This window comes from Paroedura picta, chromosome 8, assembly GCF_049243985.1.
Source record: "Paroedura picta isolate Pp20150507F chromosome 8, Ppicta_v3.0, whole genome shotgun sequence".
Taxonomy (NCBI): domain Eukaryota; kingdom Metazoa; phylum Chordata; class Lepidosauria; order Squamata; family Gekkonidae; genus Paroedura; species Paroedura picta.
The window spans coordinates 104,051,921-104,065,900 of record NC_135376.1 but is presented as its reverse complement, the minus strand read 5'-3'; the positions used below and the strand labels follow the sequence as shown (position 1 = coordinate 104,065,900).

Here is a 13,980-nt window from a genome sequence, read left to right as displayed (position 1 = left end):
CCCAGTTCATTGCTTCTGACCACTTTAGGCTGGGAAGGAGCAGGAAGTCAGGAGAGGTATGGACTTCCCACATAGACTCTGATGGGATTATATGAAATGTACCAAATGTGGAATGCAGGGGAGGCAGCATGCACCGATGAGTCCTGTGGTGGTCCCTCAAACAGGAATGAGTAGAGGATGACTCACGACCATCAGAATCCCAAAGATCTTGGGATTTAGTGTAATGAATTGTAGCCCTCTATCTGGCCTTGACCTGCATGGCCCACAATCCATCAGGTCTTGGGAGCTGAGCAGGGCCAATCCTTGTTAGTACTTGGATGGAAGTCCAGACCTGAACCCCGTGGTTCCCAAGGCTAGTGTACGCAAGAAACCAGACCTTTCTAAAAATACATGAAGCTTATTCAGTACTTTCTGAAATAGTTCTGTTTCTAGGCAACACAACACTCCAAAATCCTTTCATCAAAGAAAAACAAGAAAAGCCAACTTTTATTATCTAACACATAGAATCATAGAATCATAGAGTTGGAAGGGGCCATACAGGCCATCTAGTCCAACCCCCTGCTCAACGCAGGATCAGCCCTAAGCATCCTAAAGCATCCAAGAAAAGTGTGTATCCAACCTTTGCTTGAAAACTGCCAGTGAGGGGGAGCTCACCACCTCCTTAGGCAGCCTAATCCACTGCTGAACTACTCTGACTGTGAAAACCTTTTTCCTGATATCTAGCCTATATTGTTGTACTTGTAGTTTAAACCCATTACTGTGTGTCCTCTCCTCTGCAGCCAACAGAAACAGCATCCTGCCCTCCTCCAAGTGACAACCTTTCAAATACTTAAAGAGGGCTATCATGTCCCCTCTCAACCTCCTTTTCTCCAGGCTGAACATTCCCAAGTCCCTCAACCTATCTTCACAGGGCTTGCTCCCTTGGCCCCAGATAATCCTCATTGCTCTCCTCTGTACCCTTTCAATTTTATCTACGTCCTTCTTGAAGTGAGGCCTCCAGAACTGCACACAATACTCCAAGTGTGGTCTGACCAGTGCCGTATACAATGGGACTATGACATCTTGTGATTTTGATGTGATGCCCCTGTTGATACAGCCCAAAATGGCATTTGCCTTTTTTACCGCTGCATCACACTGCCTGCTCATGTTTAGTTTACAATCCACAAGTACCCCAAGGTCTCGTTCACACACAGTGTTACCTAGAAGCGTATCCCCCATCCAGTAGGCATGCTTTTCATTTTTCTGACCCAGATGCAGAACTTTACACTTATCTTTATTAAATTGCATCTTGTTCTCATTTGCCCATTTTTCCATTGTGTTCAGATCTCGTTGAACTCTGTCTCTATCTTCCGGAGTATTTGCCAGTCCTCCCAATTTGGTGTCATCTGCAAACATGATGAATAGTCCCTCCACCCCCTCATCTAGATCATTAATAAATATGTTAAAAAGTACCGGGCCGAGCACTGAGCCCTGAGGTACCCCGCTACTCACCTCTCTCCCGTCTGATGAAACACCATTGACAACAACTCTTTGAGTGCGGTTCTCTAACCAATTCCCTATCCACCTGACTATCTGAAAATCCAGATTACAGTCCTTCAACTTATCCATCAGAACATCATGGGGAACCTTGTCAAAAGCTTTACTAAAATCCAAGTAAATGACATCAACCGAATTTCCCCGATCCAGCAAACCTGTTACTTGGTCAAAAAAGGAAACTAGGTTGGTCTGGCAGGACCTGTTGGAGACAAATCCATGCTGACTTTCTTGGATCACCAAATTGTCCTCCAGATGTTTGCAGATCGCTCCCTTTAATATCTGCTCCATTATCTTCCCCACAACAGAGATCAGACTCACTGGTCTGTAGTTTCCCGGGTCATCCTTCCTCCCTTTTTTGAAGATCGGAATAACGTTTGCTCTTTTCCAGTCCTCCGGGACATCTCCAGACCTTAAAGAGGTTCCGAAGATGATGGACAAGGGCTGTGCAAGTTCTCTGGAAAGTTCTTTGAGTACTCTTGGGTGCATTTCATCCGGACCAGGGGATTTGAACTCATCCAGTGCAGCTAAATGTCTCTCAACCACCTCTCTATCCATGTTAACCTGCCACCCAGACACTATCCTTTGGCTACAGCCATCTCTAGATGTGCCTAAACACTTTGACCTGTGGGAAAAAACAGATGTAAAATAGGCACTAAGCCTTTCTGCTTTCTCTGCATCTTCCGTTAGAGTTTGTCCATCCGCACCCAACAGTGGGCCTATTGCCTCCTTTACTTTACGTTTGCTCCTCACATAACTGAAAAATCTTTTCTTGTTACAATGGGCTTCCCTGGCCAATCTTAGCTCACTCTCAGCTTTGGCCTTTCTGATGATTGAATGTATTTGATGGCGCAAAGGCTTGTGAATGCTTACGTATCCTCTTCATAGCTGTTCATTTCAATGTGAGCAGAGCATAGTTCAGGCCATAGTCTAGTCCACTAGAATCATACATTAGAACCCTCTGGAAAATTACCTAATCAGTCCTGATCCCCCCCTCCCCTCCTGTGGGCCACGGGTTCTCAAGAGGAGTGAATGATCACGTGCTGAACCCTGGCCTTGAAGTTGATAAGGGCCATGGAGGCAGAGAGGCCCAGTTGCCTGCACCTGAATGGGGGAATAAGCCCATTAATATTGACTAGGCATGTGCAAGGGGAATAATTGATTCAGGTATACTGGACATAAAAAAGATTATTATTTACTAATATTGCTAATCTCAGTACCAGTATGGTATGTCCTGAAAGCCCCTTGAGGGGTGGCCATGCGTTGACAGCGCCTTCCTCCACTCACCCGTCCCAGAGCACCCCCAAACCCCACCCCGCCCACAGACACCAAAAGAATAGTTTGGAAGAAACATTGCAAACGACAATGCAGTGATTGGCTGGCTGGAGCAGGCTTTTATTTCAATTAATGTATGGACCCGCAAAGAAGCTGAGGAGGGTTTTTTCAGTGTGGAAAAAGGTGCTGAAAAATGAGGCTTACGTGAGAGCAGACAGGATTTCAAATGAATGAAGTAAAGGCGGCAGGAACCGAACACCTCCCTTTAGCGGGTGCTTCTGCATGCCTGTTTGAAGCCTCGGGGGTCGGGGGGTGGGGGGAGAGCTCCTAGCAGGGAATGTTTCTAAAGTCCCGCTTGTAGAATCCGACACACAGGACAGATGTCTGTTGGGGGTGTGTGTGTGTGTGTCTCTTTATGGCAAGTGGAAACACATGCCTCCCTACATGGTCCTCCCGCACACACTGAAAATGCAGAGTCTTGATCTGTTAAAAGCTTGAGACCAATGTGGGGCTCAGTGGAAAACATCGGATGACCGCTTGGGATCTTGAAGCAAGTCAGAGCTGGGCTGGATTCCACACTCACTGCTCCACACGCAGCCAGGCACAGTCCTCTCCAAACTCGCTCAGCTCCAACTAGGTATTTCTTTATATAGATTTTCAGACCGCTCTTCCACACAGCTCTGGGCAGTTTACGTAGAAGGTCATAGGGTGATGACATAGAACATTTTAACAAATATCTGTTCCACATATTACATTTCTGGTAAGGGCTTAGAGGAGGAGCTGGTCTCATGGCTTAAGTGTCACTCAGGGCTTAACACCCACTCAGGGCGGCTGTCCCGCCCCTGAGTGCCTCCTTCTCCAACTGGCGTGCCTGTCTGTCCAGCAGCAGGGACAGGGAAGCTGTCTGCACAGTTCTTCCCCCTCCCCTCTCCCAATCTAGCGCCCATTGTATTCCTGAATGCAACAGGCTTGGTCCCTGTAAGAGATATAACAATCATAACGTAGCATATTAATCAGAACAATATTTTAACAGGAACAATAACATTGACAAAATCCTTGGGTCGGTCAGATTGTGCAGACATGGAAGGGGGTGTCTGAGGGGGGACCAGCGGACATTTTTGGGTTGGTCACCCTCAAGCAAATGCCTGGTGGTGGCACCTCACTGGGTGCCAGTTGTGGGGAGAGGACTTTGCAACTCCTTAAGGTAGAGAAAAGTGTGGTAAAAAACCAAACCCTCCATCTTCTTCAGTTGTTTGACGGTGTCACCTCTTTGCTGATGAGTGAGTGGAGCATCTGGGTCTGTATGCTTCCCGCCTGGGAACTAGACACCCACCAGAAGCTTGCCCACAGATATCTTCATTGTCTTTCCTTCCTCTCTCTCTCTCTCTCTCTCTCTTTCTCTAGGGATCGTGTGGCTTTCGTATGGCAGGCTGTGCGAGATCACCTCTACCATCTGTGTGTGAATGCCCTGGAATATTGCTTCCTAGTGGAGAGAGCCGTGGTGGGGCTTCTGCGTCTGGCCATTCGATTACTCCGCAGGGAAGAGATCAGTGCCCAGGTAAACGGGGCTGTGGGGGCTTGACTTGGCTCTTGTTGCAGAGGCTGCTGTTCTGGTGCACCTGCCATATTGTGCAGGCCGGCTGGCTTCTCTCCTAGCACAGATTAGCCGTCCTGTAGACTAGGGAAAGGCAAGTGAGAAAATAGGTATCACTGACACGCTGCAGGGTTCTATGTGGCAGCTACGCAGTGCTAATTGTTTAGCATGTTCATTAATGACACTAAATTGAGTAAGGTGACTAATCCCACAGAGGAAAAGACTCCTATGCAAGGAGATCTGAATAGATTGGAAAATTGGGCCATAGCCAATACAATGAATTTTAATAGGGAGAAGTGTAAAGTATTCCATTTGAGTAGTGAAAATGTGATGCATAATATAAGATGGGGGGTACCTGGTTAGATAGTAGTACCTGGGAAAGGGACTTAGGAGTTCTGGTGGACAGTGAGATGAATGTAAGCCAACAGTATGAAAGGGCAGCTAAGAAGGCTAATTGGATATTAGGCTGCATTGCTGGGAGCGTATCATAGAGAGCAGTGGTCCCCAGCCTTTTTATCACCGGGGACCGGTCAAGGCTTGACAATTTTACTGAGGCCTGGGGGGGGGGGTAGTCTTTTGCCGAGGGATGTTGCCGCTGCCGCCTGATCCCCTGCCCCACTTGCTTTCCTGCCGGGGCCCCTGACTTCCGGCCGCCTGCTGGGGGTTGCTGCCAGCAGCAGCTGTGCAGTGCCACGCCGAGGGGGAGCCCCAGCCATGGCGACCGCCGGAGAGCACCAAAGGTGAGCCAGCGACAGAGTGGGAGGGCAGCCCCAGAGGCAGCAGCCGGGGAGGAGGACGCAGAGGAGCCGTGGCCCAATACCGACTGATCTACTGACCGGTCCCGGTCCCCGGACCGGGGGTTGGGGACCACTGAGAGCCAGGGAAGTTCTAATACCACTCTATTCCGCATTGGTTGGGCCTCATTTGGAATCATGTGTCCACTCCTGGGTACTGCAGTTTGAGAAGGGTATTGACAAGTTGGAACCTGTTCAGGGAAAGACAACTAGGATGATTGAGGGGTGGGAATCCAGGCCTTATGAGGAGAGGTTGAGAGTGTTGAGCATATGTAGCTTGGAGAAGAGGAGGGCAACGAGGGATAGGATCGCTGTCTTTAAATACATAAATCATCGGTTGAAGAGGGGCCAACTAGTTTACTGCAGCTTTGGAGACAAGGACTAGCATGAATGCTTCAAGTTACAGGAAAGGAGGGCCAGTGAAATATTAGAAAGCATTTTCTGACAGGGAGGGCTTGTTCGTGCATGGAATATGCTGCCTCCGAAAGTGGTGGGTAGGGATATGCAAGGGCAAAAATTCAGACCGTTTTGGATTGTGTCCGAATCCCCCATGGTTTGCTATGATTCGGTTGGATTGATTGGCCTGGCTCCAAAGAGAGACCCATGGCACCGCTCTTGGTGTAATCAGTCCTGAAGGGATTAACAGATCCAAAGGGGAGCAGCACTTTCTGGGATTGGCTGAAACAATTCAAGGTTTCTATGAAGTGCAAATCTAGAACGTTTCTTGGTTCCCTTAAGATGGTACAGAAGTGCCCTTTTGCTTCCCCTCTAGCTTTCCATGAGGGTATCAGGGGCGCCATTGAAGGCTGTGGGATTTTTTCTCCTTCTGGGCTCAAGGGGGAGAGTTGAGGCAGAGGGCCCAACTTGCAGTGTGGCTGCAGGAGCCTTTCCTCAAAAGAACCACTAGGTTGCTTAAAATAAGGGGCCAGGTGCCCCCCTCCAACCTCCATTGTTTCCTGTGATGATGAGGAAAAAATAGTTTTTCAGTCCTCATGGGAAATAATGGTCAGATGCGGACTTGGACCCCCTGGTTCTGTCTTTCTGGAACTTATGGGTCCTTCTGAGGAGAGGCTTCTGCAGCCACGCAGCAAGTTTGGTGCCTTTATCTCAAACCCCCACCACCTGGAAAAGACACATTTCCCTGAGCACTTGAAATGGTTTAGAAGAGCTAGGATCTTGTGTCCATTTGGAGTTATAGATATAAGGCTCAAAGGTTATGTGTGGCCTTTATTTATTTATTATTTATTTATATTTATTGTATTTATATACCGCCCTCCTTGAAGGCTCAGGGCGGTTTACGGGGACCAGGAAAAAACACAGATAACATATGGTAACAGGTGATAACAGTAATAACATGATCATAACAATAACATTAGAAAATGTAATTGCAAGAACCTCAGCTTAACTCTTGCTGGGACCCAGTGGGTTGGGCAGACTGGTGTCAGTCGTAGTAGGAGGGGGGAGGTTTGGGGGCCAATTGGAAGCGATGGTTTGGGTCGACCTCAACCAAATGCCTGGCGGAGGAGCTCCCTTTTGCAGGCCCTGTGGAACTGATCAGGTTCCGTCAGGGCCCTGATCTCCTCTGGGAGCTGGTTCCACCAGGTGGGGGCCAGGATGGAAAAGGCTCTGGCCCTGGTTGAGGTCAAGCGGGCTTCCTTGGGGCCAGGGACCACCAGGAGGTTGGAGGTGGTAGAGCGCAGGGCTCTCTGAGGAGTGTAGGTGGAGAGGCGGTCCCTCAGGTATACTGGGCCCAGACCGCATATGACCTTAAAAGTGATAACAAACACCTTAAGCCTGATCCGGAATTCAACCGGGAGCCATCGCAGCTGCTGGAGGATGGGCCGGATGTGGTACCTCCGAGGTGTTGCTGTGAGGACCCTGGCAGCCGCGTTCTGGACTAGTTGCAGTTTCCAGATCAAGGATAAGGGTAGGCCAGCGTAGAGCGAGTTGCAGAAGTCCAGCCTGGAGGTGACTGTTGCATGGATCACTGTAGCTGGGTGTTCCGGGGCCAAGTAGGGCGCTAGTAGTTTGGCTTGGCGGAGGTGGTAAAATGCCAGCCGTGCTGCCATCATGATCTGAGCCTCCACTGAGAGGGAGGCATCGAGTATCACTCCCAGGTTTCTGGCGGAGTGGGTCGCTGTTAACTGCACCCCATCCAGATTGGGTAGTTGCGCTTCCTTACTTGGGCCTTTCCAGCCCAGCCTCCGTCTTTGAAGGGTTGAGCTTCAGGCGACTCTGCTTGAGCCATCTCGTCACTGCTTCCAGGCAGCTGGCTAATGTTTCTGGGGGAGCGTCAGGGCAGCCATCCATCAGGAGGAAGAGCTGCCTCTTAAGCTGCCTCTTGCTGTATCTGAGGCAACAAAAGCAGTTTATTTTCCCTCAAAGCTTTCATATTTGTGATTGCAAGCTTAAATTAAGATGTATCTGTAAACATAAGAGTAGACTGGCACCCAGATGGCTTGTTCACATGCATCTGAGTGTAGTGCCTTTCCTCCCTCCCTTCCTCTCTCTCATGAGTTCCTAGCTGTTCTAAACCAACTAAGAGGGCGTGCTCAGGAAAGCTAGCCTGACCTTGGGACATGTTCCCTGGTCCAGGTATGAGGTTCTCCTCTCAGTGTGCTGCGATAAGAGCCTAAGGCTGGTGTCGGGATGCACAGCCATGTTTTGTTTTCCTGTTCCCTGGTGATCAGGTGCTCCTCTCCTTGCGCATCTTGCTGATGATGAAGCCCAGTCTCCTGAACAGGGCCAGCCACCAGATTGCATTTGGCCTCCACGAGCTCCTCAAGACCAACGCAGCCAACGTTCACTCTGCAGATGACTGGTGCACACTCTTTACCCTCCTGGAATGCATTGGGTCTGGAGTGAAGCCACCCCCAGCTCTGCAGGGGACAGTCAGAACAGAGAGCGACACAGGTAAGGCTGCTGGCTCCCGCTTTTTGGAAGCCTCCTGCGGTCCCTTAGATTCCAACTCTATGATTCTGTGATTATGCCGCTGATGGCTCTTGTCTTTTTGTTTACCAAGAGACCCCGCAAAGTTGACAGCTAGCTTTAAAGGCAGCCTCTGCTCTCGGAGGCCCTCCTTGGGTGCAGCTTTAATAGAGGGGTGGGGAATTTGCAGACTTCAGGGGTGTCAGGAACCAAGCAGTTGAGACCCAGACATCACCATCCGGCTTCAGTAGAAAGCTTTATTTGGAAGAGTCAGCAAAGTAAAGTCCACACGTTGCATCTGCTCACAGGCAACAAGTTCTGACAGAGACCCTGTAGTAGGGAGTGGCGGGACATATACACCTGGGCCCTGGGAAAGGGGCAAGGCAAGAAACCAACCTAGGTGGGAACCGGGCATTCACACAGGGACATAGGGTCCCAAAGCTGGCACCCTCCATCGTGACTCTCACAGCTTCTTGTTGGGACCACCCATCAGGCAGCCCCCCCCCCCTGGAGTTGGTCTTGGTGTGGGACTGGAAGTGGGCGTGATGGAGGCAAAAGCCATTCAGTGGTCAGACCACTTTGCCTTGGGGGTGCAGCACAATGCTCCACCCCTACCTGGTTTGGGTGAAGGATGTGTTTTAGCCCACTTGCGGAGACCTATGGATCCAGAAGGATTCCTGAATGCTCTGCAGGATCCGATGCCCCCTGGTGACTTATTGATTGGCATAGCTGAATGCCGGCAGCTGTCTGTGAGATCGCTCCCTGATGTGCTCTCTGGCCTCACCTCAAACAGGCTGTACACAGAGGAGCTGTGTGAGAAGAAAAGGGAGCTGAGATGTTTAGAGGAAAACCTGGATGAGGCTTCAAGAACATGGTGGTGAAAGCAGTAAAACAAGTTTTATGCAGTTTCAGTTGCATCCACGAGCTCAAGCCCAACAAAATTATTTCATGGATAAACTCTTGACACTCCACCATGACCTTCCTCCAACTTCCTCTACACAGGCCAGCTTGGTTTGGTGGTTAGGAGTGCGGACTTCTAATCTGATGAGCCGGGTTTGATTCTCCACTCCTCCACATGAAGCCACTGGGAGACCTTGGGCTCGCCACAGCACTGAGAAAGCTGTTCTGACTGAGCAGGAATATCAGGGCTCTCTCGGCCTCACCCACCTCACAGGGTGTCTGTTGTGGGGAGAGAAAAGGGAAGGCGACTGTAAGCCACTTTGAGACTCCTTCAGGTAGAGAAAAGCAGCATATAAGAACCAACTCTTCTTCTCCTCCTCCTTAATCCAGAAATTGCAACTGGTCCAGAATACAGCAGTCAGGTTCCTCACAAGATCAATCTGGAGGGCACACATTCGACCTGTGCTCCAGAAGCTGCACTGGCTCCCAGTTAAATTTCGGATCCAGGTTAATCTATCTGTACCCCCTGAAAAACCCTCCACTCTGCTAGCACCAACCAGTTAGTGGGCTCTGGGTCCAAGGAAGTACTTCTGGCCTCAACTAGGGCCAGGATGTTTTCTGCCCTGGCCTCCACCTGGTAGAAGGAGCTTCTGGAGCTAATCCAAAACCTGACAAAACTGGCACAATTCTGCAGAACCTTCAAGACGGAGCCTTTCAATCCGGATTTTGGTTGGGGCCAGTGAAACAATCAAAATCTCCTGCTCCCCCCCCCCATATAAAATACCCCCAAAGAGTAGCCTAGTTCTGGGAGAACTGGAATCACTCCAAAATTAGGACTGCCGGTGCTGATACTTTGTTCAGTCTATTTTAACCTAATTTTAAATTTTCAGATTTTAAATTTAGTTAACTTTTAACTACAAGGTATGATTGTATGATGATGAGCAAAATGATGTACACTGCCCTGAGCTGGCTCCTCTGGGAGGGCAGTATAGAAATTAAATAAATAGGTTTTATGCATCTCCCTTTCCCAAGCATCTCCAGAACTGACCGGATGGGCAGAGCATGAGATTGCTCCCAATAAGGAGACTCTGTTGGATACAATCTCTTTAATGAAGATAGAGTGATGCTAAAACATGCCTAGGGTCTTTGCTAAGACTGACTTCCCAGAATCCGTTGCTCTGCTTTAATCGCCAAGCCGCCCAGGCTCCCCCCGCCTGTCTGTTTGGGTTCGAAAATTCTTCTCATGACACGACACCCTCCCCCCCATCCAAGCAAAAACCCACAACCAGTGCCTCCTGTCCCAAGGCCAAGCAGGAAGCTAACTCTTCCTGAGCTTGCTAAACTACTGTAGCCCAGCTACAATTCACACCTTTGACAATAAATTATACAGGACAGAAAACAGAGCAGGAGAGCAAATAGCAAAAGCTATTGATACATGGTTTTGACCAGGGGATTAAATTCCAATCTCACTGCGTTACATACATTACAATTCACTATTCAGCTCTGATCTCAAGGAAATAAAATGAGGAGGATATATGGTCCCTCATGCGAAATTGTTAGGAATGCAGATATAAGGACTGGATGAGGTTAGCATGTTGTGAGAAAAGAAACTAACATCCTTATTGAGTCCTGAGGATTCCATTGTATTGAGTATTGTAATTCCTTGCAACTCGGCATTTTCCCTTTCCAGTCTGTCCTTGAAATTCCTTTGTAATAAAACAGCTATTTTGAGGTCACCCATTGAATGTCCTGGAAGTGTTCTCCCACAGATGTCTTGGTCTTGTGATTCTTGGTGCCAGATTTTGTCTATTTATCCTTTGGCATATGGTTATTTGTCTGTTTGCCCTGCGTGAAGGACAAAGGGGCATTTTTAGTTTTAGTGGCATATACAATATCGGAAGAGGAGCATGTGAATAAGCCTAAGATGCTGTAGTTGTGCTATCTGGTGATTCGTAGCAGCAAAATTGGCATCTGGGTTTATTGCAAGCTCTGGTTCCAGCATCCATGTGCCATGCAGATATTGTGCCATTTGTGTGGTGTAGTTCACTTTGAGTCTCAGTGAAAAAGACTCTAAATAGGTTGAGCCAGGTTTCGGTTTTCTGGCATGGCTTAGTCTATGTTGAGTTTGAAAATTGTATTTTGAGGAAGAAGGATAGGAGACATGACCCTCTGTCCCATTACAAAAAGGCAAAGGAGGAGGAGGAGAAAGGTGCTGTTCCATTCTGCCCCAGTGTTGGCCCTCTTGGCTAGCTTTGCACAAGCTAGAAAACTGAGGGTGCCTCTCAGCCCTGCATCCTTAAGGATTGCCCTGTTAGCCATTGGCTTTCCTGTGTGGGCTTGCATCTTGATCTCGCTCTGTTGGTTGAAGGGGCTCAGTCAGACAGCGAAATCTACCACCCAAACGAATCCAGCCTAGACCGGGGCTACACTTCAGATTCAGAGGTCTATGCGGACCACAACAAGCAAGGCAAGATGCATCGTTCTGTGACTGACGTGGATGTGGTGAACAGTGGCTGGCTTGTGGTAAGTAATCCTGAGCACTGGGTGAGGAGGAGGAGGAGGAGGAGGATGCATAGCGACATCAGGCATTGCTCTCCCACCACTGGTTTCCTGCTGATTGGATGCCGTGAAGTGGTCCAGAAGCGCTGTCTCCCGAGGACTCTTAGTGTGACGATGCTTAGGCAAATGTCTTGCGAGCATAGAGGCTGGGAGATTGGGAGAAATGTGGGGCTGGTCATGGCCAAGGAGGCTTTGTCCAACTTGAGTGCTTTCTGTTCCACAGGTTGGAAAGGATGACCTGGACAGTCCAAAAGCTCTCTCCGGTCTGGGCATCTCCCCCCTGGTGAATCAGTACAGTCTGACCGTGGGGCTGGATCTGGGCCCACATAATACCAAGTCTCTGATGAAGTGTGTGGAGTCTTTGTCTTTCATTGTGCGAGATGCTGCGCACGTCACACCTGAGAACTTTGAACTTTGTGTCAAAACCATCCGCATCTTTGTGGAGGCCAGTCTGAACGGAGGTGAGGTCCTGGGCAGGCACCAGCAAGATGGGCACTTTGATGACTGGACCTAGGGTTGAGCACTTCGGTGCGGTTCAGACGCTTCGGCGCTCACCAAAGCAGCCCAAGGCAGCCAGCGGTGCGGAGAGGAGGAGCTGGTGCGTTGCCACCACCCCTCCTCTCTGGACCGTGGTCTTCGGTGAGCGCCAAGGTGGCAGAACCAAGCCAGAGTGCTCAACCCTACTGGACGCTTTGGACGCCTCTTTCTGCAGCAGCTCTGGAACGAAGCAGGTCAACCTGCGGTCAGTCCGTTTCCCTCACTTGTCCCCCGCTTGGGCAACCTCCTTCTGAGTAGGGACCAGGGCCCTTAGTGCCTCCCTTTTCAAAGCCGCCCGCACTCCTGGCCTTGGCAAGTGCTGTGAGCACCATGCATCAGCCTGTTAGCCCTTTCCAGGAGTGGGTCTGTATACTAATAGCTAAATCAGCTAAATCTTGGTATACTTGAATCTGATAACTGTGAATGGGCAAGACAGATCTTTCTACAAACCTGAAAAATACCCCAGGGTTATGGCAAAATATGAAATCTTTAAAAAATACATTTTAAAACCTTGACAATGATAAAAGAAGAGCCTACAGCTAAGCCGTGGATTTCCTTGGTGGCTATTGCCAGGCAGTCACAGCATGTCGTGGTTAAGAGTGGCAGCCTCTGATCTGGAGAACTGAGTTTGATTCCCCACTCCTCCACAGGCAGCCAGCTAATCACAGTTCTCTTACAGCTGTTCTCGCAGAGCAGGTCTCGGAGCTCTCTCAGCCCCACCTGCCTCCCAGGAAGTCTGTTGTGGGGCAAGGAAGGGGAAGTGTTCGTAAGCCACCTTGGGACTCCGTCAGGTAGTGAAACCAGCCCCCCTCTCTCTCCCCCCCCCAAGGTTGGCTCTGTAAGTAGAAAGCAGGGCATCCTCAGACCTGTTTTGGCCTTTGAGGGAGCCAGGCCTGACTAGGGTTACCAGCTCCTGGAGATGTTGTGGTGGGATCAGAGGAGGGAAGGGCGGAGGGAGAGGACAGGCCTCCGCTGGGCATAAGGCCCCAGAGCCCACGTTCCAAAGCGGCCATCTTCTCCAGGGGGACGTCTCTCTGTTCTCTGTGATTCCAGGAGCCCTGAGAAAGAAGGGGGAAGGCAGCAGGGGGGGGTTGAGAGTCACTCCAGCAAGTGCCTTGCAACCCCCCCCCCTTGCCTCATGGATCGTTTCAACCTGATAGCTTCCAGGGTGGCCTTGGACGAGGGCAAAAAGGCAGGGCATATGTCTTGTCAAATAAATATGTTGGCCCTATGACAGATGTTGAAAATGTCCTGTTTGGGCTCACTATATGTGTTTATATTTTATTTAATGACAATGATTTTAAATATTAGTATAGCTAGTAGTCAGTATATCGAAATCTGCAGAATGGGATGTGGAGATAGAAAGCATGTTTTCCTGCACATGTATGCAACTCACCAGATCGGCAGAGAAATCATAAAATGTAAACTGGGTGCTGTTTAAATTCCTCAAAGACCAACACTTCTCTGGCCTGTGGTGGGGGAAGAGGGAGAGCAGGAAATCCTTGCAAGGGAGAGGAGCTCTTGGAATTCCTCTCTCTGCAATGAAAGCCCTTTTCTTACAGGGAAGAGCCCTTTTCTGGCGAAGGGGTGTGTAGTGTGCTCTCCGTCGCCCCTAAGGGGAGTGTGGAGCTGGCGTTTTTTTGTCTGTCTAGATCACTTGAGGGTGGTTTGCTCTTTGTAAATACATAATACATAAATGTATTCCTGTAAATATATAATACATAAATGTATTCCTGATGAGAAAGATCTTGCCATATGTGCTGTAAACACTCCTTGGGTTTGTGCATGCCTCCTTTTCTAACCTGGACGGCTTCATAGCTCTTCAGTGAGTACCTGGGTCTCCAGCTGCAGCCTGTGCTG

At 49.4% G+C, this 13,980-nt stretch overlaps 1 protein-coding gene across 6 annotated transcripts in view; it reads left to right on the top strand.

Moving 5' to 3' along the window:
• Window positions 1-13,980, top strand: part of GBF1 (golgi brefeldin A resistant guanine nucleotide exchange factor 1) — a 151,747-nt gene that overhangs the window by 124,159 nt on the left and 13,608 nt on the right. For all 6 annotated transcript variants that reach the window (XM_077351130.1, XM_077351126.1, XM_077351124.1 and 3 more), the window contains exons 29-32: window positions 4,213-4,366; window positions 7,887-8,109; window positions 11,393-11,547; window positions 11,807-12,044. In XM_077351130.1, the coding sequence (XP_077207245.1) occupies window positions 4,213-4,366; window positions 7,887-8,109; window positions 11,393-11,547; window positions 11,807-12,044 (770 nt within the window). The remainder of the gene's footprint in view (window positions 1-4,212; window positions 4,367-7,886; window positions 8,110-11,392; window positions 11,548-11,806; window positions 12,045-13,980) is intronic.